The 25,923-nt window shown below is 41.5% G+C and overlaps 1 protein-coding gene across 1 annotated transcript; it reads left to right on the forward strand.

Moving 5' to 3' along the window:
* LOC108718457 (unconventional myosin-Id-like) lies at positions 1-6,223 on the forward strand. Its single transcript, XM_041565719.1, has 3 exons — positions 1-999; positions 4,997-5,090; positions 5,767-6,223. The coding sequence occupies exons 1-3, from the start codon at positions 705-707 to the stop codon at positions 5,879-5,881; spliced, it is 504 nt and encodes a 167-aa protein (XP_041421653.1). The 5' UTR covers positions 1-704; the 3' UTR covers positions 5,882-6,223.
* The last annotated feature ends 19,700 nt before the right edge of the window (positions 6,224-25,923 follow it).

Consider the following 25,923-nt stretch of genomic DNA (forward strand, 5'->3'; position numbering starts at 1 on the left):
TATAGTTCCAGGGGTACCCAGGGCACAAATAAACACTCACCCCAAATCTCCCCCTTCATATCTTAATACAGGAAGGTATAGGATAAAAAGTCCCCCTTACAAGGGTAACAGTGCAACAACCTGGGGGGGACACAGCTGTGGAAATTGTCTCAGCCAAAGGACCAAGAGCTTACAATCAAGATATCTCCTGCAAAAAAATACTCCAAGCTCTGCCCCTTTGTTTTCAGTCAGGCAAAGACTAGTGCCCCTTTAATTTTGTTGCTGTTTCTGTACATTGATGGGAAAGTGGGTTCTCCTGGGAGCATGGGGAGGTGCAAGAGAGCTGAGCCAGCGAATGGGAATCAGTGGGAAGTTCCATGTGACAGTTGCCAGTGACAGTGGGAGATATGAGTGTGAGCGCACTGATTCTCACTCTCGCACTATTACTTAGCCTCACAATGACAGAGAATTGGGCACGCAGCACTTTCACATTAACCCCGACAGTGCCAGACAGCGTTCACACCCCATTGGGTTAAATGCTGGCACTTTTTTTTAACCATTTTAAGCAAAATTAAGCACTTTGCCCAGAGTTGGTAAATAAGCCCTTTAGTTGCCACTTTGTGCTACAACATGGGAATCAATCCTGGTACTATAATTGTCTGTAATTGCTTTCTGGCAAACACCATAAGCCATATTTTGCTTTATGGCAAACATGAATAGGAGCAATGTTCTATTGGATTTACAGCACTGCTGTCTGGAGAGGCCTGAGCAAGTCTCCTCTCACCCCACTCGTGTTCACCTTCACCCGCAGGTTAGAGAGGGGCAGGATTTACACCTACATTGGGGAAGTTGTGGTGTCAGTGATCCCCTACACATCCATGGAACTGTACGGCAAAGTAATGATTGACTTTTACCGGAGTCGGGAGTTATACGAGCGCTCCCCACACCTTTACGCCATTGCAGACGCCGCATATAAAGCCATGAAGTGCCGAGCTCAGGACACCTGTATTGTTATATCAGGTAATGAGGAAGGAAAGGGTTAATCAATTCAGCTCTCAGTTCTATTGACTCCAAGAGATGGGACTTTACTGCTGACCATCGTTAGACATATTCTCATTCATTCATAGTTACAGATATTGTAAGACATGTCGGGAGATTACCGGCTCCCTTTACCTCCCAGCGTCTCTCGTCCAGTCCTGGTGGCGCGCACATCCGGGTTCCCGGTCCCATTGACGCCTGCTTTCTGACTCCGATTCCTGCCGCCTGCCTTGAACTTTTTGCCTGATCCTGGACCATGTCTCTTCTAAATCCTTGCCGGTACCTCGTTTACGGACTTGTTGTTTTGTTACGCACTTTCCCTTGTGTTTTCCACAGCAGAAAGCCCGGGCCCCAAAAGGGCATCGGTGAACACCGGAATCCACAGGGATCCCCTGTGCATTCGGAGTGTACCCATTAGTGATGTGTGGGTCAGGGTTTCCCTGACCCGCACCTGACCCTAACCAGCCCTGCTAATACCTGCGCCCGCCCACACCCGCTTCCGGGGGTTCTTTTATAGACCCACGCCGCCCCGCCGATGACGTCACAAAGGGGGTGGGGCGAGCAGACGCGACACTATAAAATCGGAACCCGGAAGTCAGATGTTGGCATTTGAAGGAAGGTGTGGGGCGGGGAGAGCAGGAGAAGAGCTCAACCCGCACCCGCCCGCCACCCGCGAGGAGCACTGCAAGGTCGACCCGAACCTGCCCAACCCGCGGGTATTGGGTCGGCCCACACATCACTAGTACCCATCCCTAAGCAAGGTTCCCGATAACGAGATTGTTACAGATATTCTTATTCATTCATAGTTACAGATATTCTTGAACAGCATTTACATAGGGGTTACATACAATCCAGGGTTAATCCTCGGGATGGAACAGGGTCTGCCTGGGCTCCAGTAGGAATCCCCAGTACTCACCTAGTCATGGGGCTCTAATTCTCTGTACTTTCTGCCCCTGGGCTGCTCTCCTTCCCATGTGCAGTAAGTGGAGGGCACTTACACAGCTGCATTAAAAGGGCGTACAATATTACAATGGGGGTGCTAAGGCAGAGGTAACCTCACCATTTAAGATACACTCTATTTCTGGAATACTCTGCACACCCTATGAATAATACAATGCACTAACCTGGTAAACTTTTGCAATCCATAAAATATGCTGCTCTCTTTCCCATGTTTATGGGACCAAGGAAAAGCAGAATAAAGCAGTGTACGCTGCTCTCTTCCCCATGTTCGTGTTCCTGGTGTAAAACAGTATGGAGCTCCGGACACAAGAGCTAGCGTTTCCTGTAAATGGGAATATGTTGTATAAAAAAGTGAGGCGACACATAACTACCTCCTACCAGCAAAATGAAAAAAAAGTAAAGGTTGTAAAAAACAGGCTCAGGCAATGCAGATATTGTGCTGGAAGATTTATTAACACAACACGTTCTGAGCAAAGTGTCTCTTTGTCAAGTATTGATTAGTATACATATTACACACATTACACATATTACACACATTACACATATTACACATATTACTTATATTACACATATAACACATATAACACATATTACACATATTACTCATATAACACATATTACACATATTACACATATTACTTTTATTACACATATAACATATATTACACATAGTACACATATAACACATATTACTTATATTACACATATTACACATATTACACATATTACACATATTACTTTTATTACACATATAACATATATTACACATAGTACACATATAACACATATTACTTATATTACACATATTACACATATTACACATATAACACATATTACACATATTACTTATAGTACACATATAACACATATTACACATATTACTTATAGTACACATATAACACATATTACACGTATTACACATATTACATATATTACACATATTATACATATTACTTATATTACACATATTACATATATTACACATATTACACATATAACACATATTACACATATTACTTATAGTACACATATAACACATATTACTTATAGTACACATATAACACATATTACAAATATTACACATATAACACATATTACACATATAACACATATAACACATATTACACATATAACACATTACACATATTACACATATTATACATATTACTTATATTACACATATTACATATATTACACATATTACACATATAACACATATTACACATATTACTTATAGTACACATATAACACATATTACACATATTACTTATAGTACACATATAACACATATTACACATATTACACGTATTACACATATTACACATATTACATGTAAATCCAACCCCCGTGATGTGACCTCACATTATTACAATTGGTGAACTGTGAAATCACATGTTACTCCATAGTCTCCATATTGATCATGAGTTTATTTGTAGTCCAATGCCGAGTCCATAAAGGTCCATTTGACTCCTTGTATCTACAAATTGGCTGCAACACCTTATGTTTCTTTTAAAACAATCATGTTTTGTTAAGTGATAATTTTATATAGTGAACTTATTGCACGAGGCTAAAGTTTGAGCTTGTCAATAGCAGCAATGATCCAGGACTTCAAACTTGTCACAGGGGGTCACCATCTTGGAAAGTGTCTGTGACACTCACATGCTCAGTGGGCTCTGATTGGCTGTTGAGAAGCTAAGCTTAGGGCTCGTCACTAATTATCCAGCAGAAAATGAGCTTCCCCTGTAATATAAGCTGATGCTACAGGTTTGCTGATTATTCAATTCTGATGCTAATTGCACTGGTTTCTGTGCTGCCATGTAGTAATTATGTGTATTAATTACTAATCAGCCTTATATTGTGACATTTCTATTCTATGTGTACTGTATATTGTGAGTGGGTCCCTAAGCTCAGTAAGTGACAGCAGCACAGAGCATGTGAATCAGTGAATCAGCAGAAAAGAAGATGGGGAGCTACTGGGGCATCTTTGGAGACACAGATCTTTACTGCTAAAGGGCTGTGGTTGCCTTGGGCTGGTACAGAAGCACAAAACATCATGTACAACATTTCTAGCTACTTCTTTAGTAGGGTCTAGAGATTTTTTTATAGTGCCCTGGGATTTCCAGCTGCTTCTTTATGATACATTTTTTGGAAAACACATTTTGACTTTCAAGTTCCTTAAAAATGTCTGAAAGTTTGTTTTCCACTCAGTGGATCCAACCTGATATGTAGGAACAAAACTTGGTTAAGAGACACTTTGCTCAATACATGTTGAGTTAATAAACCTTGAGCAAAGTATCTGCAGTTTCTGAGTCTGTTTTTCACAACCTTTACTTTCTTCATTGATATGTACTTCACTTGGGACAGAAGCATTGGGACAGGTATTCAACTTGCAACTTGTACAAACCCATTTTTTCCTCCTACCAGCAAAAGGCATTACAGTACAGGGGAATAATAACATATTATGGGATCTCTCTCTACAGACTATAAGCAAACTTAGGGGGCTGTTCCTGCTGAATCGTGCTTAGTACAGGGGAATACCTATGTTGTCATAGTTTTATGGGATCTCTCTGTACAGACTATGAGTAAACTTAGGGACTGTTCCTGCTGAATTGTGCTTAGTACAGGGAATACCTATGCTGCCATAGTTTTATGGGATCTCTCTGTACAGACTATGAGCAAACTGAGGGGCTGTTCCTGCTGAATTGTGCTTAGTACAGGGGATACCTATGCTGCCATAGTTTTATGGGATCTCTCTGTACAGACTATGAGCAAACTGAGGGGCTGTTCCTGCTGAATTGTGCTTAGTATAGGGGAATATCTATGTTAGCATTCTTAGCATTTAGTTACAATATATTATGTGTATATTTGAGATATGGCTGTGCAAGTACAGTGAATTAGGGCACATATATTGCACATATAATATAAGAGACTCCTGCTGTTCCTCTGGATAAACAAATAGTGAGTATCACAATTCCCCAGTTTCTTGCACCATTAGCAGCTGCTGTGTTTTCCCTTTCAGGAGAGAGCGGCTCTGGACAGACAGAAGCAAGCAAGTATATCTCGCAGTATTTAGCAGCCATCACCAACCCAACCCAGCGCCAGGAGGTGGAAAGGTAAGTTGCTCTGGGTTAATTAAATTGTCCAAATGCCTCTTTCACAGGCAGAGAAATAAGAGTCTATCAGAGTATAAAGCTTGGGAGGCAGTATACATTTCTACAGTATAATTAAGCAGTGATATTCCTTTAAAGGAATTGTTCAGTGTAAAAATAAAAACTGGGTAAATAGACAGGCTGTGCAAAATAAAAAATGTATCTAATATAGTTAGTTAGGCAAAAATGTAATGTATAAAGGCTGGAGTGAGTGGATGTGTAACATAATAGCCAGAACACTACTTCCTGCTTTTCAGCTCTCGTGGTTTACACTGACTGGTTGCCCTGGTTACCAGGCAGTAACCAATCAGAGACTTGAGAGGGGGGGCACATGGGTCATATCTGTTGCTTTTGAATCTGAGCTGAATGCTGAGGATCAATTACAAACTCACTGAACAGAAATGTCCCATGTGGCTCCCCTTATAGTCGCTGACTAACTCAGAGTTAGAGAGCTGAAAAGCAGGAAGTAGGATTCTGGCTGTTTTATTAGACATCTGTTCACTCCAGCCTTTATACATTACATTTTTGGCTAACTAACTATATTAGAAACATTTTTTATTTTGCACAGCCTATCTATTTACCCAGTTTTTATTTTTACACTGAACAATTCCTTTAAGCACCTATCCTACTATTTATCCAGAGTAAATAATGTCCTGTTGAAGTCTAACTGCGTCCTGGAAGCCTTTGGCAACGCCAAGACCAACCGCAACGACAAATCCATCCGCTTCGGCAAGTACAAGGACATCAACTTATAATTGGGGAAATGGGGACCTGTGGCTCCTTGAATCTCTTTAAGAGGCGCTATACCAACCTCAGCCAGCAGGTAGTGCTATTTAGCTGCTCTGTGTGTTGCTTGGAGGGGGCATTTTTTACTTGTACCAACTTCAGGCAGCAGGTGGCGCTGTTCTGAGTGCTGAGAATAGGGAGCAGCCCAGAAACAGGGAGCACTGAGGGGGGAGATTCAATTTATTGACCTGGGTGTGGGTACTAGGACAAATAATACAATTAATTTCACATAGGCTTATCCTATAATTAATTGGGCTTTGTTATCTTTAGGGCTTTTACAGACGAGCGTTTTTAGGAGTAGACGCACCGAATTCTTTTAAATGGGGCTGTACTCACACAGACGCATGTAAGCGCCGTACGCAGGTTGGGACGCAGCATGTTGCATTTTTCCTGCGTTCGGCGCTTACATGCGTCTGTGTGAGTACAGCCCCATTTAAAAGAATTCGGTGCGTCTACTCCTGCGCTCCCCTACGCATAAAACTGGAACACAGGGGAGCGCAGGTAAAAATGCTCATCTGTAAAAGCCCTAAAGATAACAAAGCCCAATTAATTATAGGATAAGCCTATGTGAAAAAATGTGGCACTAGTACAGGAGCAGACCTGGCAGTTTGTTATGAGCTTCTAGAATTAGGGATGCACCGAATCCACTTTTTTGGATTCGGCCGAACCCCCAAATCCTTTGCAAAAGTTTCGGCCGAATACCGAACCGAATCCGAACCCTAATTTGCATATGCAAATTATGGGTGGGAAGGGGCAAACCTTTTTTACTTCCTTGTTTTGTGACAAAAAGTCATGTGATTTCCCTCCCCGCCCCTAATGTACATATGCAAATTAGGATTCGGATTTGGTTCAGCCAGGCAGAAGGATTCGGCCGAATCCGAATCCTGCTTTAAAAATCAGAATCCTGGCCGAATCCCGAACCGAATCTAGAATGTCTCTGTCTGATCTTCTCTTTGTCTCATTTCAGTCCCGTGTCCTAAAGCAGCACCCGGGGGAGAGGAACTTCCACTCTTTCTACCAGGTACCTGAACTGCACCCTAAGGGTAGGGACACACTGGGCGATTTGGGGAGTTTTAGTCGCCTGGCGACTAATCGCCGCGACTTTTCTCCCCGAATGCCTCCTCTCGCTCTGCGCCTGGCTAAAATGAAAAATCGCCTGCGCTAATCACACGCGGCGATTCGTTTTCCGAAGTCGCCCGAAGTTTCCTCGTGAGGCAACTTCGGGCGATTTCGGAAAACGAATCGCCGCGTGTGATTAGCGCAGGCGATTTTTCATTTTAGCCAGGCGCAGAGCGAGGGGAGGCATTCGGGGAGAAAAGTCGCGGCGATTAGTCGCCAGGCGACTAAAACTCCCCAAATCGCCCATTGTGTCCCTACCCTAACAATGATTGGGCTAATTGCTTTCTCCTAATTAGTGTCAGACGGAGGCTGTGCCAGATCTTGCGTTTAGTCTTGTGGGCAGTTACATTGCTATAGAGCAGAGATCAAGAAAGAAGAACAGAGACACTGGAGCCAGTGGGGATGAGATTCCTGAATTCCTCAAGTTCCTGAATTGTTACGCTCAATAAACATCTTATTTGGCTAATTTGGGGATCTTAAAGGGCTCTGGGGCCCTCCAGCTTCTAGTGATATCACTGCCTGGGATGCTGGGCCCTAGATTTACTCCTGAGTCCCCGACCAGCACAAACATAAACACCCGCATAATAAACATTGGAATCAAGGGATGAGTTTGATCCCCAGGCCATAAAGTGCATTGAATGACCAAGTCCCGACCACAAGGTTCCTCATTGTGATCCCGCCCCCTCACTGAGTCAGCTGGTAACTATAATTCCGTGGATCCAAAGCTACAGCAGATCAGTATTGCACATTATATGGGTGCAGCAAGAATTATATCCCCCAACAATGTTGTCTCTATACTTCTATATAGTGGCTCCTATAATAAAGAGGGGTATATCATTTTATATAATAATATAATACACAAAAGCCATGAATATCTTGTAAATTATATCCTTATAAACGGTGAGTTCTGATGTCATTTCTGTCACATGACTCACTGAAACTTGTGTATTATAATAAATAAAGTACACAAAATATGAGGATATTAGAAGTTACCTCGGAGTTCCATGACCTGTATAAAAACACTCTCCCTTCGGCCTCGTACTTTTATGTGGTCATGAAACTCCTCGGTAACTTATAATATCCTTATATTTTACAGGAGGGGGTACTTTATTCACTATATATAGCAAGAGACAAAATAGCCTACAAAGAGGGAGTTAGTTGGAAATGTGCAGCTCCTCATTCCCAGGCCCCTTCTCCTCCCAATAACAATTTCTTCCTGCAGCTTCTCCGAGGGGCTTCAGATGAGCAGCTGAACTCATTGCACCTCCAGAGAGACCCCGAATTCTACACATTCACCAGGGACGGCATCACACTCAACAACGTATGTAATGCCCAGCTACACCCTCCTCTTCCTCTCCAATAGCTGAACTAGTCCATTACGTACAGTATATCCCTACTATGGGCTTAGGAATATGTGGGTTACACTGTGTCTCTACTATATTAGGGGTGTGGGGTCCCTCATTTACTAACTGGGGCAAAACAATAAAAAGTCTTGAATCTTCCACCTGCCATTTCCCATAGTATCTTCATATGCAAAGTGAAGCCCTCAGGGAACTGTGCACAACTGAAGGGAATGTGAATCGACAACCACCTCCTGCCCACGGCACCCCTACATTACACCCCTACATTGCACCCCTACATTACACCGCTACATTGCACCCCTACATTGCACCCCTACATTGCACCCCTACATTGCACCCCTACATTACACCCCTACATTGCACCCCTACATTACACCCCTACATTGCACCCCTACATTACACCCCTACATTGCACCCCTACATTGCACCCCTACATTACACCCCTACATTGCACCCCTACATTGCACCCCTACATTGCATCAGGCGCAGTTCTACTCCATTTTCTAACAGCAACAAAATTGTATTCCGGGATTGTAAAATGCAACATTGTAAAGCAATTTATAGCAGATGCACTGGAATTCTGGGGGAAAAAAGCTCAGAATAAATAATATTTCTGCTTATTTATGAGGCTAAACACCAGGGGGCAGCCTTGCACCACTCACTATAGGAAAGAGCTTATTGTTCTGTTTGTGATGCACTGCAGCTTCTCCTCCAGCAAATCATTTACCAACTGATTGTGTTCCCTTCTACACTCTCTGTATCCCAATGTACCCCAGATACCCTCACTGTATCCCCCATATTATCCCAATGTACCCCCAGATACCCTCACTGTATCCCCCATATTATCCCAATGTACCCCCCAGATACCCTCACTGTATCCCCCATATTATCCCAATGTACCCCCAGATACCCTCACTGTATCCCCCCTATTATCCCAATGTACCCCCAGATACCCTCACTGTATCCCCCATATTATCCCAATGTACCCCCCAGATACCCTCACTGTATCCCCCATATTATCCCAATGTACCCCCAGATACCCTCACTGTATCCCCCATATTATCCCAATGTACCCCCAGATACCCTCACTGTATCCCCCATATTATCCCAATGTACCCCCCAGATACCCTCACTGTATCCCCCATATTGTCCTAATGTACCCCCAGTTAACCTCACTGTATCCCCCATATTGTCCTAATGTACCCCCAGTTAACCTCACTGTATCCCCCAATTCCAAGTCTTCTCACTGAGTACATATGGACAGACAGGCCCATCAGCTCATATATTTTCTCTTGTCCAGCAGTTTCCCATTAATGACAAGTTGAGCTTTAAGGCTGTACTGGATTCTATGAAGGTGATGGGGTTCAGCCCAGAGGAGGTGGACTCAATGTACAGTGGCAGCTTTTCTTCATCTTGTGAGCAGACCCCCCCATGTGACTCAGTGATCGTAGACAACGACGAGCCGGTGGCCCACATTGCCCAGCTGACCCATTGCCCAACTGAAAGGGTCCAGAAGAGCCTTCTCTATAGAATGGTGGTGACTGGAGGTGGAGACGTCATCGAAAAAAGGTCCCAATATCAGTGGCGTAACTAGATGTTGCTGGGCCCCACAGCAAATTAATTTTAGGGCCCCCAACACATTCAGTGTTTGTCCTGTTTTAACAATATATGTTGAAATTGCTCATCAATGAGAGCCTCATGGGGCCCCCTGTATCTCCTGGGCCCCCCTGCAGCCGCAGGGTCTGCTTCCTCTGTAGTTACGCCCCTGCCCAATATGAAGGAGGCCAATTACGCCAGGGACACCTGTGCCAAGGTGAGGGGCGGGGCTTGAGTAAAGAGAATTGACGGGTAGGGCAGGAAGAGCATTGGGCCCTCAGTCTCAGATGGGCGAGGGGTAAATATAACTAAAGGAAAGACGGGCATAATACATTGTGTTCAGTATATACATGAGAGGGTGCTGGGAGTTGGACAGGTTGGACATTTGTAATATCGTCAACCCTTAAAGGGGTGGTTCACCTTGAAGTTAACGTTTAGTATATTATAGAATGGCCAATTCTAAGCAACTTTACAATTGGTCTTCATTATTAATTGTTTATAGTTTTTGAATGAATTGCCTTCTTCTTCTGACTCTTTCCAGCTTTCAAATGGGGGGGGTCACTGACCCCATCTAAGAACAAATGCTCTGTAAGGCTACAAATGTATTGTTATTGCTACTTTTTATTACTCATCTTTTTATTCAGGCCTCTCCTATTCATATTCCAGTCTCTTATTCAAATCAATGCGTGGTTGCTAGGGAAATTTGGACCCTAGCAACCAGACTGCTGAAATTGCTGCTGAATAAAAAGCTAAAAAAAACCTCAAATAATAAAAACTGAAAAACAATTGCAAATTGAATATCACTCTCTATATCCTACTAACAATAAACTCAAAGATCAACAACCCATTTAAGCCAATCACAGTGAATTTCCCTGTATGGCCCTGCAAGGGATCCTGGGAAAACCAGTTAGTGTAGAGCACATGATTGGTTCATCCTTCAAAAGGAAATACACTCTAATCATAAGAAACGCTTGTCTTCAGTTTACTTGCTCTTCAGAGAATATTATTTTGTGCCCAGAGCATTATCTCCCTCTCGACACACACACAGTATTTATGAGTGGAAATATGATATATGAGTAGGGTAGGGTATTTCACAGGCCTGGCTGCTAAAATTAATGGTTGATCCCAATGTTATTAATAGGGAATAAAGATAAATATATAGGAAGGTCAGTGATCCCCATGTTATTAATAGGGAATAAAGATAAATATATAGGAAGGTCAGTGATCCTAATGTTATTAATAGGGAATAAAGATAAATATATAGGAAGGTCAGTGATCCCAATGTTATTAATAGGGAATAAAGATAAATATATAGGAAGGCGTAGGCCTAGATATAAGAGTAATATCACATCATTGCAGACTTTCTATGAGAGGCTTTTCTGTTGGATTGTGGGTCGGATTAACAATGTTATAGAAGTGAAGAATTACGACGCCCGAATCGACGGCAAAAATACGGTGATTGGCGTTTTGGATATTTACGGCTTTGAGATTTTTGAAACAACAGGTGAGCGAGGCAGGAGCTGGTGTGATATTTCCCGGCATGTGGCCCCCGAGCTCAGGCTCCTGATATTGCAGCCAGGTGCATGCTGGGAACTGTCGCACAGAAGAGAAACAAGAGTCACAGCGGGGGATTCACATTCTGTGCCGACCCCCTTCTCTCCTGCTCAATGAACAGCCGGGGGTCCGGACACTACTGACAGGTGGATCAGAGTCACGTGCCCTGAATATTCAGTACTGACAATACACAGCTCAGTGCATATTTCAGGAATTAAAGGGGAACTCCACCCTTTAATGGAAAAAATATAATCCTAAGAAGTATTTGTCTGTCCCTCTATCAGGTTCTGACTCTTGAACAATGTGTCACAAGTCAGGCCTGAGACAAACCCTACTCATTTCTGCCAGGATTGTGAGTAGGGCCAATGGAGGTCCAGAGGCCACACTGCTTCCCCCTCTGGGGTCCACCTACCTAATTCACCACCCCCCTAGAGGGCCCCTCTCTGGTCCCCCATGCATACCTGTGCATAGGTGCCATGAGATCAGGGGGAATCGTGGGCCCCAGGCGGGGGTGGGTCTGGGTTAGTTTGGCCCACTAGTTTTTTACCCAGTGTCCCGCTGGCCCAGTCCAGCCCTCGGTAGTGCTACAAATACCTGTAGCCAATCAGAGAATTAGAATCTTTAAAACCTTGGGCCAACGGTGCAGCCATAGTATTAAGGGAATCCTATTTATAGGCAATCGGAGCAGAAACACATTTACAGGACTTGAACAACCAATCAGAGCATTCAAACTTACAGAAGGATAAACTAACCAATAGCCTGTCTTACATGTGATTGTAATGAATCTTACGTGTGATTGTAATGAATCTTACGTGTGATTGGAATGAATCTTACGTGTGATTGTAATGAATCTTACGTGTGATTGTAATGAATCTTACATGTGATTGGAATGAATCTTACATGTGATTGGAATGAATCTTACATGTGATTGGAATGAATCTTACATGTGATTGTAATGAATCTTACGTGTGATTGGAATGAATCTTACATGTGATTGGAATGAATCTTACGTGTGATTGTAATGAATCTTACGTGTGATTGGAATGAATCTTACGTGTGATTGGAATGAATCTTACGTGTGATTGTAATGAATCTTACGTGTGATTGTAATGAATCTTACGTGTGATTGGAATGAATCTTACGTGTGATTGGAATGAATCTTACGTGTGATTGTAATGAATCTTACGTGTGATTGGAATGAATCTTACATGTGATTGGAATGAATCTTACGTGTGATTGTAATGAATCTTACGTGTGATTGTAATGAATCTTACGTGTGATTGGAATGAATCTTACAGGTGATTGGAATGAATCTTACATGTGATTGGAATGAATCTTACAGGTGATTGGAATGAATCTTACGTGTGATTGGAATGAATCTTTTTTTTTTTTTAAAGGTTTTTATTTACATTTTAAACATAACACACAGCACATCGGCATAGGTCAGGTATGATAGGCAGTTATCACAGTATATACAGGTCTCACAGGACCCCTTCAGGATTGTAATGAATCTTACATGTGATTGTAATGAATCTTACATGTGATTGTAATGAATCTTACATGTGATTGGAATGAATCATACGTGTGATTGGAATGAATCTTACGTGTGATTGGAATGAATCTTACGTGTGATTGGAATGAATCTTACGTGTGATTGGAATGAATCTTACGTGTGATTGTAATGAATCTTACGTGTGATTGGAATGAATCTTACGTGTGATTGGAATGAATCTTACGTGTGATTGGAATGAATCTTACGTGTGATTGGAATGAATCTTACATGTGATTGGAATGAATCTTACGTGTGATTGGAATGAATCTTACGTGTGATTGGAATGAATCTTACGTGTGATTGGAATGAATCTTACGTGTGATTGGAATGAATCTTACGTGTGATTGGAATGAATCTTACATGTGATTGGAATGAATCTTACGTGTGATTGTAATGAATCTTACGTGTGATTGGAATGAATCTTACGTGTGATTGTAATGAATCTTACGTGTGATTGTAATGAATCTTACGTGTGATTGGAATGAATCTTACAGGTGATTGGAATGAATCTTACGGGTGATTGGAATGAATCTTACATGTGATTGGAATGAATCTTACAGGTGATTGGAATGAATCTTACATGTGATTGGAATGAATCTTACAGGTGATTGGAATGAATCTTACATGTGATTGGAATGAATCTTTTTTTTTTTTTTAAAGGTTTTTATTTACATTTTAAACATAACACACAGCACATCGGCATAGGTCAGGTATGATAGGCAGTTATCACAGTATATACAGGTCTCACAGGACCCCTTCAGGATTGTAATGAATCTTACATGTGATTGTAATGAATCTTACATGTGATTGTAATGAATCTTACATGTGATTGGAATGAATCATACGTGTGATTGGAATGAATCTTACGTGTGATTGGAATGAATCTTACGTGTGATTGGAATGAATCTTACGTGTGATTGGAATGAATCTTACGTGTGATTGGAATGAATCTTACGTGTGATTGGAATGAATCTTACGTGTGATTGGAATGAATCTTACGTGTGATTGGAATGAATCTTACGTGTGATTGTAATGAATCTTACGTGTGATTGTAATGAATCTTACATGTGATTGGAATGAATCTTACGTGTGATTGGAATGAATCTTACGTGTGATTGGAATGAATCTTACGTGTGATTGGAATGAATCTTACGTGTGATTGGAATGAATCTTACGTGTGATTGGAATGAATCTTACGGGTGATTGGAATGAATCTTACATGTGATTGGAATGAATCTTACAGGTGATTGGAATGAATCTTACATGTGATTGGAATGAATCTTACAGGTGATTGGAATGAATCTTACATGTGATTGGAATGAATCTTACAGGTGATTGGAATGAATCTTACGTGTGATTGGAATGAATCTTTTTTTTTTTTTTAAAGGTTTTTATTTACATTTTAAACATAACACACAGCACATCGGCATAGGTCAGGTATGATAGGCAGTTATCACAGTATATACAGGTCTCACAGGACCCCTTCAGGATTGTAATGAATCTTACATGTGATTGTAATGAATCTTACATGTGATTGTAATGAATCTTACATGTGATTGGAATGAATCTTACGTGTGATTGGAATGAATCTTACGTGTGATTGGAATGAATCTTACGTGTGATTGGAATGAATCTTACGTGTGATTGGAATGAATCTTACGTGTGATTGGAATGAATCTTACGTGTGATTGGAATGAATCTTACGTGTGATTGTAATGAATCTTACGTGTGATTGTAATGAATCTTACGTGTGATTGGAATGAATCTTACATGTGATTGTAATGAATCTTACGTGTGATTGTAATGAATCTTACGTGTGATTGGAATGAATCTTACATGTGATTGGAATGAATCTTACGTGTGATTGTAATGAATCTTACGTGTGATTGTAATGAATCTTACGTGTGATTGGAATGAATCTTACGTGTGATTGGAATGAATCTTACATGTGATTGGAATGAATCTTACGTGTGATTGTAATGAATCTTACGTGTGATTGTAATGAATCTTACGTGTGATTGGAATGAATCTTACATGTGATTGGAATGAATCTTACGTGTGATTGTAATGAATCTTACGTGTGATTGTAATGAATCTTACGTGTGATTGTAATGAATCTTACATGTGATTGGAATGAATCTTACGTGTGATTGGAATGAATCTTACATGTGATTGGAATGAATCTTACAGGTGATTGGAATGAATCTTACGTGTGATTGGAATGAATCTTTTTTTTTTTTTTAAAGGTTTTTATTTACATTTTAAACATAACACACAGCACATCGGCATAGGTCAGGTATGATAGGCAGTTATCACAGTATATACAGGTCTCACAGGACCCCTTCAGGATTGTAATGAATCTTACATGTGATTGTAATGAATCTTACATGTGATTGTAATGAATCTTACATGTGATTGTAATGAATCTTACGTGTGATTGGAATGAATCTTACGTGTGATTGGAATGAATCTTACATGTGATTGGAATGAATCTTACGTGTGATTGTAATGAATCTTACGTGTGATTGGAATGAATCTTACGTGTGATTGGAATGAATCTTACGTGTGATTGTAATGAATCTTACGTGTGATTGTAATGAATCTTACATGTGATTGGAATGAATCTTACGTGTGATTGGAATGAATCTTACGTGTGATTGGAATGAATCTTACGTGTGATTGGAATGAATCTTACGTGTGATTGTAATGAATCTTACGTGTGATTGTAATGAATCTTACGTGTGATTGTAATGAATCTTACGTGTGATTGGAATGAATCTTACGTGTGATTGGAATGAATCTTACGTGTGATTGTAATGAATCTTACGTGTGATTGTAATGAATCTTACGTGTGATTGGAATGAATCTTACGTGTGATTGGAATGAATCTTACGTGTGATTGGAATGAATCTTACGTGTGATTGGAATGAATCTTACGTGTCATTGGAATGAATCTTACGTGTGATTGGAATGAATCTTACGTGTGATTGGAATGAATCTTACATGTGATTGGAATGAATCTTACGTGTGATTGTAATGAATCTTACGTGTGATTGGAATGAATCTTACGTGTGATTGGAATGAATCTTACGTGTGATTGTAATGAATCTTACTTGTGATTGGAATGAATCTTACAGGTGATTGGAATGAATCTTACGGGTGATTGGAATGAATCTTACATGTGATTGGAATGAATCTTACAGGTGATTGGAATGAATCTTACATGTGATTGGAATGAATCTTACAGGTGATTGGAATGAATCTTACATGTGATTGGAATGAATCTTACAGGTGATTGGAATGAATCTTACATGTGATTGGAATGAATCTTACAGGTGATTGGAATGAATCTTACGTGTGATTGGAATGAATCTTTTTTTTTTTTTTAAAGGTTTTTATTTACATTTTAAACATAACACACAGCACATCGGCATAGGTCAGGTATGATAGGCAGTTATCACAGTATATACAGGTCTCACAGGACCCCTTCAGGATTGTAATGAATCTTACATGTGATTGTAATGAATCTTACATGTGATTGGAATGAATCTTACGTGTGATTGGAATGAATCTTACGTGTGATTGGAATGAATCTTACGTGTGATTGTAATGAATCTTACGTGTGATTGTAATGAATCTTACGTGTGATTGGAATGAATCTTACGTGTGATTGGAATGAATCTTACGTGTGATTGGAATGAATCTTACGTGTGATTGGAATGAATCTTACGTGTGATTGGAATGAATCTTACGTGTGATTGGAATGAATCTTACGTGTGATTGTAATGAATCTTACGTGTGATTGTAATGAATCTTACATGTGATTGTAATGAATCTTACGTGTGATTGTAATGAATCTTACGTGTGATTGGAATGAATCTTACATGTGATTGGAATGAATCTTGCGTGTGATTGTAATGAATCTTACGTGTGATTGGAATGAATCTTACGTGTGATTGGAATGAATCTTACAGGTGATTGGAATGAATCTTACGGGTGATTGGAATGAATTTTACATGTGATTGGAATGAATCTTACAGGTGATTGGAATGAATCTTACATGTGATTGGAATGAATCTTACAGGTGATTGGAATGAATCTTACGTGTGATTGGAATGAATCTTTTTTTTTTTTTTAAAGGTTTTTATTTACATTTTAAACATAACACACAGCACATCGGCATAGGTCAGGTATGATAGGCAGTTATCACAGTATATACAGGTCTCACAGGACCCCTTCAGGATTGTAATGAATCTTACATGTGATTGTAATGAATCTTACATGTGATTGTAATGAATCTTACATGTGATTGTAATGAATCTTACGTGTGATTGGAATGAATCTTACGTGTGATTGGAATGAATCTTACATGTGATTGGAATGAATCTTACGTGTGATTGTAATGAATCTTACGTGTGATTGTAATGAATCTTACATGTGATTGTAATGAATCTTACATGTGATTGGAATGAATCTTACGTGTGATTGGAATGAATCTTACGTGTGATTGGAATGAATCTTACGTGTGATTGGAATGAATCTTACGTGTGATTGGAATGAATCTTACGTGTGATTGGAATGAATCTTACGTGTGATTGGAATGAATCTTACGTGTGATTGTAATGAATCTTACGTGTGATTGTAATGAATCTTACGTGTGATTGGAATGAATCTTACATGTGATTGGAATGAATCTTACGTGTGATTGTAATGAATCTTACGTGTGATTGGAATGAATCTTACATGTGATTGGAATGAATCTTACGTGTGATTGGAATGAATCTTACGTGTGATTGGAATGAATCTTATGTGGGATTGGAATGAATCTTACGTGTGATTGGAATGAATCTTATGTGGGATTGGAATGAATCTTACGTGTGATTGGAATGAATCTTACGTGTGATTGGAATGAATCTTACGTGTGATTGACGGGAAGGCTTTGGAGACAGGATCAGCAGTGCAGCAGGGGAAGTAATAAGTGAGTGGGTGAATCACATTATATCAGGGCCCTTCTACTGACAGAGTCTTATTGCTGGAGAGAAATAGATTGGAGACCATGGGGGGGGGAGTGATTGTGATTATTGTGCTGCACGTGGGATCTGTGTTGTTGTGCCTGTCAGACACGTGGCCTCACATTCACATTCTACAGGAGATCAGAATCCATTTAACTCTATACGGACCCAAACCCTTCAGGATTGGCCTGTAAATAATGCACTGACTTGTGTATGTAGGAAAGACCAGGGCAAAATTAACTAATTAGTGTCGTATGATATTCAGCACCATGGGCAGCTCCCATACACTGATGATTATAATATGTGCTCCTTGGAAAACAAGTGCAAGAGGCTAGAGACGTGGCCCATCCAGTGCAGAGAGAAGAGAATCTAGTGTAGGACGGGTTGCCAGTGTGGGCCTCTAAATGATTCCTGTGGCTCTCAGACTGCTCGAGGCTTTTGAATTAAGTGCTGGGCTATAAGATCAGCGGTGCTGAATGGTGCTGAGGTGGCAGAGAGGGATCCCCCATAATGACTGATGGTACAAACCACAAACAATGGCCTATTGCTGTAGATAGAGCTGAACGTGGGGCTACTGAGCTTGCGACTCAGACACAATAGAAAGAAAGAAATTGAGGGATTATTCACCCCAAACTGTGACCTGTGAAATTCCCCAGCGCTCTCTGCTATTAATCTTCTGCCCTCATGATACGGCTCAGTCCCCATTTTCTACATTTTTGACCCTGTGAATTGATGTGACCCCCGGTGTCATTGTACATTGGGACTGGGGTAATTACAGAAAAAGCACACGAGGGACACTGGGGTATAACTTGCTCAGAACTCGCATTTAATTATAGAACTGTTGGTGCTGCTGCATTTATATCCACAGAACAGCACAAGCCAATGATATCACACTGTCAGGCATGTGCACCCGGACACAACTGGGAAAGCGCTAAGATTATCCTAATGACACATTAAGATTTATGCTTCTCGTGAAACTTTGGTTTTTTGTATCTCTTCGTTATGCCATTGCTTAAAGGAATACTGTCATGGGAAAAATTTTTTTTTCCAAAATGAATTAGTTAATAATGCTGCTCCAGCAGAATTCTGCACTGAAATCCATTTCTCAAAAGAGCAAACAGATTTTTTTATATTCAATTTTGAAATCTGACATGGGGCTAGACATATTGTCAATTTCCCAGCTGCCCCAAGTCATGTGACTTGTGCTCTGATAAACTTCAATCACTCTTTACTGCTGTACTGCAAGTTGGAGTGATATCACCCCCTCCCTTTCCCCCCAGCAGCCTAACAAAAGAACAATGGGAAGGTAACCAGATAGCAGCTCCCTAACACAAGATAACAGCTGCCTGGTAGATCTAAGAACAGCACTCAATAGTAAAATCCAGGTCCCACTGAGACACATTCAGTTACATTGAGTAGGAAAAACAGCAGCCTGCCAGAAAGCATTTCTCTCCTAAAGTGCAGGCACAAGTCACATGACCAGGGGCAGCTGGGAAATTGACAAAATGTCTAGCCCCATGTCAGATTTCAAAATTGAATATAAAAAAAATCTGTTTGCTCTTTTGAGAAATGGATTTCAGTGCAGAATTCTGCTGGAGTAGCACTATTAACTGATGTGTTTTGAAAAAAAAACATGTTTTCCGATGGCAGGATCCCTTTAATGCTACTGTGTCTTGGGCACATTGATAAGGAGGAGTTTCTTCTATGCATGTTTGATAGGAACGGGAAATCTAATTAAATAACTTCTTCTGCTCTCAGAAACATTCTTTTTTTTTAGGCAGTAACCTGACTTAAAATGAGCCATTAGACGTCTCTTGTCTTTATTCTCCTACCCTAGACTCCTTCAGTTCACATTCAGACCTTGAGATGCTTACGGAAGTCATCTGCCACTTTGTATTGTGGTTTGTCCAGAAGGGGCTGATTCTAGTGGTGTCTGGAGCCTTTGCAGCAATGTCATTTGGCAAGGATTTTAGAAGAAAGTTGTCTATTTATTGCATGTTCCCCTAGTGGCACAGTATAGAACTTCTTCCTAGCAGCCATACAGCATTCAAACAGCAATTAGCTTTGATTGGCTCATGGAAATTCGGAATAATACACAAAGAAGCATTTGCTGTGACTTTGTTGGTGTCGGGAGAATCATTTGCAGAGGTTTCTGGGATGTTATCCAGTTCTCCTCTTAGTGACCAGAGGAATCCCGGGAAGGACGGTGCCGTCGATACACTGTGCCTCGCACTAAAGGGATTACTGTCACCCCTCTGAATTGGAACAGATGTCACACATTTGGGCTTTACATGGGTCACATTAATTCCCTCTGTGATTTATGGCTTTAGACTATAAAGTGATTTATTATATCCGCTGCCGCCTGATAAGCAGATGGCGCCTTTTTTGGGGCTAAGATGTCGATGAAGCAGGTTTAGAAAAGCTTACCAGCCCCCTGACAATGCCCCCGATATAGAAGCTCCATGTGCCTTATTGTGTCTTTCTGATGATTCCAGCCTGTGAGACGGTGATAAGTGGCCAGGATGCTGTGCCGGGAATATTGCTCCTTACTGCCACCTAATTGTGGGGTTAGGCCATTGCCCTGCTGATCCTACCAGTCCTGCAGCGGGTTGGGTACCCTCGTTACCCGCAAAAACTTGCAGTACCCTGCGGGTTGCGGGAAGCATTCTGGGTGCGGGTATAGACGCGGGTCGGCGGTTCTGTGGGTTTGCAGGTTGTGGGTCGGGCCGCCGGTCTTCTCAATAGCGATTTTTACTCCTTTTTTCTGATTACGCCTACTTCCGATGATGTCACTTCCGGTTTACAATGACAGCACTTCCTGATTCTTGATGGTCAGTGGACCACGGGTCCGGGTTGCAGATAAGGTACTTGTGGGTCAGGTAGTGGGTCCAATTGGTAAGAATTGCGGATTGCAGGTTGTGGGTAAGGTTCGGGTACAGGTTCCAAACAATGGACCCGCGCAGGACTCTACTACCAGCCCCCAACACTGGGGTGCTCCGGGCCCTGTGGGGCTGCTTACAAAAAATAAGCAAGGATTTCCAGTCTATTCTGTACTACTACTGCTGTATATGGAGGTCTCATTTAATTTCAGAAATTAATATAAAACCGAAAAACTGATGCCTTGCTGTGCGGCATTGATCAAATGACTCTAACACCCGTACGGTAGAGCACATGGATAGTAGAGCACCTGCACGATAAATGGGAAATAACCCTAAGGAGACAATTATATGTCAAAGATAATATATTGCTTTTAATGTTTTTTGTTTTTATGCAAACGTTGAAGGATTTCCTTCTTTGAACTGAAACCTGTTTTATATCTCCCCCACCCCCCAGTTATTCGGTGGAAGGATTTTTAGACAAAGACACATTATTCCAAGACTTCAAGCGTCTGATGTAAAACAGGTGAGAAAACGGCACATGGCACAAGTACAGCCAATAGCGTGGGGCGATATATTAGGGTTCCTTCTGATTGGTTGCAAATAGGGTGAACCAGTGGTGTAACTACCGAGGGGGCAGGGGGTGCGATCATAACCTCTTGGGGTCTATGATAAAAAATATAAAAAGTGGAACAGCAGGGAATTTTTGCACATGAACAAATCCGGAGGATGAAGGGGGGGGGGGAGAGCAAATCTGGAGGGGTGGTGGGTGCACATTCTGTATCCAGGACTGGTCATCTCTGGTTACTCTACTAGGGAGAACATGTTTCTTTCTGGTCCCAGATTGTGAATCTGATTGTGACAGTAAAGTTTAAAAAGTGACTGCCCTTACAGTGCAGAACCCCTTCCTATCCTGATCATGAAATCTCCGTCCCTCCTGTTTCATAATGTGCAAGACTCCAACTAAATAACATTCAGTAGGTGTTCTTATTCACAGCATCATATTTATGAATATATTCCCCAGGCAGGGAAGGATTCTAATAATGCTAATAAGGAAAAATCGCTCTGGATAAATGAGGCCACGGCACTGCCACTCATCAGAGGCTTAAATGCCATGGGGAGAATTATCCCAGATTATATATTTTATTGGCAGTTTATTAAACTTCACCCTCCATCCCACAATCTCCCCCCATTCATTTGCATTCCGCTGACGAGCCGTTATCATTGAGCCGCTCTGAGTGTCAGCTCTGTGACCTGGGGCATTTGCAAGTGGTATCTGTGCCCAATTAGAACGCTTTGGGCGCCAGATAAAAGGAGAGTGCGGGTGGGAGTCCTGCAACTGGCGGCCTGTCATTTGCATCATCCGAGCAACAAAAAAAACCATATGAAATGTAAGAAACGAGATGGAAAAAGAGCCAGGGCTCAGCTGTCAATCATATTTAGGCAAATGAGACTCTTAGTACCCGCTCTTTATAGCAGCACCTCAGTATTCCACAGGGTACCGTTATGTCACTTATACTATGGAATGGTTTAATCCAAAAACCGTAACCCCCCCCCCACACACACACAAGTTATAAAAAGCTATTGATGGTCAGGGCTATTGATGGAACCAGGGCCCCCTTTACAAGTTAAAAAAATTGGGGCCCCAGAGAATATTCTTTAAAAAAATTTTTGCCAGGGCCCCCCATAAAAGTTTTTTTTTTTTAAATTGGTGCCAGGTTTTAACTTACAAGTTAAAAAGAAATTGGCCCCAGAGAATATTTTTTAAAAAAAACATTGGTGGGAGGGGCCTAAATATTATTAAAATAATACATTGGTGTTCAGCTGCTTCCACTTTGGGACTTCGGCTATTCGGCACTTTGGTTTTTTGGGACTTCAGGAGAGGCGGCACTTACTTGTTGGCAGAACATAACCAAAGGGGCCCAGATGACTAGTCACCTAAGAATTGGGGCAACCTTGGGGGATGGGCCCTAATAAGTAGCAAGAAGAAGGTCCCATGATTACTGATGGCCGTTCTGCTTCTCTTGCCTCTTTACCCTCTCATTTTCTCTTCCTTATATGCAAATATATCAGCCCTGCTTCTGTGGATACTTTTGGAACACCCTGGTAGGGCTAATGTTTTTACTCTAGAGCAAGCCTGGGAAATGGGTTGTTACTCCCATGCCAAGGGGTCTGTCCTGCCAAGGATTATAATTATAATGTGTTATTGGCATAGCCTGTTGTGTAGCATCTACACCCCTGCAGGATATACAATTATTATATATTGCAGATAACCTCTGTTAGGTCTGACTAGGTGTGACAACCTCCAAATACAGTATAATAGGAGGCTTAGCCAGTTATCCCATCAAAAAAAATAAATAAATAAGACCAATTGAAAATTTGCTTACAACTGGCCATTCTATGAAATGCAAAAAGTTGATTTAAAGGTGAACCACTCCTTTAATATTGCTATAATGCAGATATAATCATCACTAATCAATAGGCCTCAATGCTCAGCCCTAACACCTCGCATGTGCCATCTAGTGGCTACTAATAATACTGCTCTATTTAAATCCATGTGTGGCTCCATAATCAGATACAATAGCCCTGTTGCCACTGCACACTGGGTAACCATATAATGGGATCATATATTCCAAGAACATAAATGCATTCTCATTCCTTCCCAATGATAAATAACCTCAGATCTGCGCCTTTGTATAAACCTGCTGATGGAGGGCTCTGGTTACTGAGCAAGAGAGGTGGGAGATGGTACATTTGTGAGCTTTCAGTTATAGAAATGGCTTTCATTGTGCGTAAGTGCTGGGCAGATGCCCCTATATCTACCCTGCACATCACTACAGGGTGTCAGTAGCAACAGCACATGATTTGCTGTTTTGCATAAAACTGCCACTTACAGTATAAAATAATAGAAGCTGCCTACAGAAAGTATTTAGTTGCAGTCAATGAGATGTAGGGAATGTCCATCCAACTGGAGCCTCCCAGTGATTTGTGTTTAAGGTGATTGCCCTCTAAGGGAGACGAGTGTGTGTTGTGCCCCTCGCTCACTCCCAATTCATCTCCCATTCAGCAAGGATCCCGTACTGACAGACAGGGCCGGATTTACATTGTGGGCGCCCCTAGGCCCACTAACCGTTCATTGCCCCTGCCCCCTCCAGGGTTCACTATAGAAAATAGGCCATTTCTAGCCTTATTCATTTTTAGGGTTTAGTTCTCCTTTAATGGTGCCGTAAAAAGCCCTTTTTTTCTCTTTCCATTGTGGCAGGCATTTACAAAGCTGCCTTTTTTTGTTTCTACCATTCTGCCATTGAAAGGGGGAACCATAGGAATTTGTCCAGCTTTTGGCTTAAAGGGATCGTGTCATGGGAAAACATGTTTTTTTCAAAACACATCAGTTAATAGTGCTACTCCAGCAGAATTCTGCACTGAAATCCATTTCTCAAAAGAGCAAACAGATTTGTTTATATTCAGTTTTGAAATCTGACATGGGGCTAGACATTTTGTCAGTTACCGAGCTGCCCCCGGTCATGTGACTTGTGCCTGCACTTTAGGATGGAACTGCTTTCTGGCAGGCTGTTGTTTCTCCTACTCAATGTAACTGAATGTGTCTCAGTGGGACATGGGTTTTTACTATTGAGTGTTGTTCTTAGATCTACCAGGCAGCTGTTATCTTGTGTTAGGGAGCTGCTATCTGGTTACCTTCCCATTGTTCTGTTGTTAGGTTTCTGGGGGGGGGTGATATCACTCCAACTTGCAGTACAGCAGTAAAGAGTGACTGAAGTTTATCAGAGCACAAGTCACATGACTGGGGCAGCTGGGAAACTGACAATAAATCTAGCCTCATGTCAGATTTCTGTTTGCTCTTTTGAAAAAACTGATATGTTTTGAAAAAAACACGTTTTCCCATGAAAGTATCCCTTTAATCATCTGTGGTGGGACAGACTGAGGGCTCCAGAATCAGCAACAAGGAACGAATTGCTCAGGGCACTCGCTGCCATGGCAACAAAAGGCAAAGCTAAACCATCATCACCATGTGGCGGCATTTAACCCTTTCACTGTCAGCCTGGGTATATGGAAAGCGTTGGAGCTCTATATATAACCAGTGAATGGCCGTTATTATATTGTTCATCCTCTGTAAGGATTGCCAGTCTTTTGTGTGCAAGGCATTCTGGGAGTGGCAGCAAGATGGTTATTTGGGGTTATTGAGAGAATTGCATAGGGTTTGGGATATAATCAGCTGCCGACAGATTAATTAACAGCCTATACATTGTCTATATCCTGCGCCTGATAATAATGGCACCTGCAGCGGCTGCAGCATCCGGGCATGGCTGAGATGTGCTATTTCTGTGTGTGCCAGGGACATGTGTGTGTTGTGTGTGTGTGTGTTGTGTGTGTGTGTGTGTTGTGTGTGTGTGTGTTGTGTGTGTGTGTGTGTGTGTTGTGTGTGCCAGGGACATGTGTGTTGTGTGTGTGTGTGTGTGTGTGTGTGTGTGTGTGTTGTGTGTGTGTGTTGTGTGTGTGTTGTGTGTGTGTGTTGTGTGTGTGTTGTGTGTGTGTGTTGTGTGTGTGTGTGTGTGTTGTGTGTGTGTGTGTGTGTGTGTGTGTGTGTTGTGTGTGTGTGTGTGTGTGTTGTGTGTGTGTTGTGTGTGTGTGTTGTGTGTGTGTGTGTGTTGTGTGTGTGTGTGTGTATGTAGGCAAATGTAGATGCATTATGCTTCCCTGCTGCTTGTAGAAACATGACAACTTCTTGGCTAATAATTCCATATTTATACATAGACTACAGACCATACAGTCTCCTCGTTGTATTTTATTGTCAAGTGACTGCAAGCTTTGATTAATGGCCAAGCCTGTTATATGGATTCAGGTCCTTTAACCCCTTGATAGTTCACTGCTTCCCCCTTCTGGTTCCTTTTCCTCTACCCCTTTCACTGCTGCATTGCTGGA

This window comes from Xenopus laevis, chromosome 6L (genome assembly GCF_017654675.1).
Source record: "Xenopus laevis strain J_2021 chromosome 6L, Xenopus_laevis_v10.1, whole genome shotgun sequence".
Lineage (NCBI taxonomy): Eukaryota > Metazoa > Chordata > Amphibia > Anura > Pipidae > Xenopus > Xenopus laevis.

Coding starts and splice junctions, on each gene's coding strand:
- LOC108718457 (XM_041565719.1), top strand. CDS start 705: ATGTTCTATTGGATTTACAGCACTGCTGTCTGGAGAGGCCTGAGCAAG. Junction 1,000..4,996: donor CACCTGTATTGTTATATCAG/GTAATGAGGAAG, acceptor TTTCCCTTTCAG/GAGAGAGCGGCTCTGGACAG. Junction 5,091..5,766: donor CAGCGCCAGGAGGTGGAAAG/GTAAGTTGCTCT, acceptor CTATTTATCCAG/AGTAAATAATGTCCTGTTGA.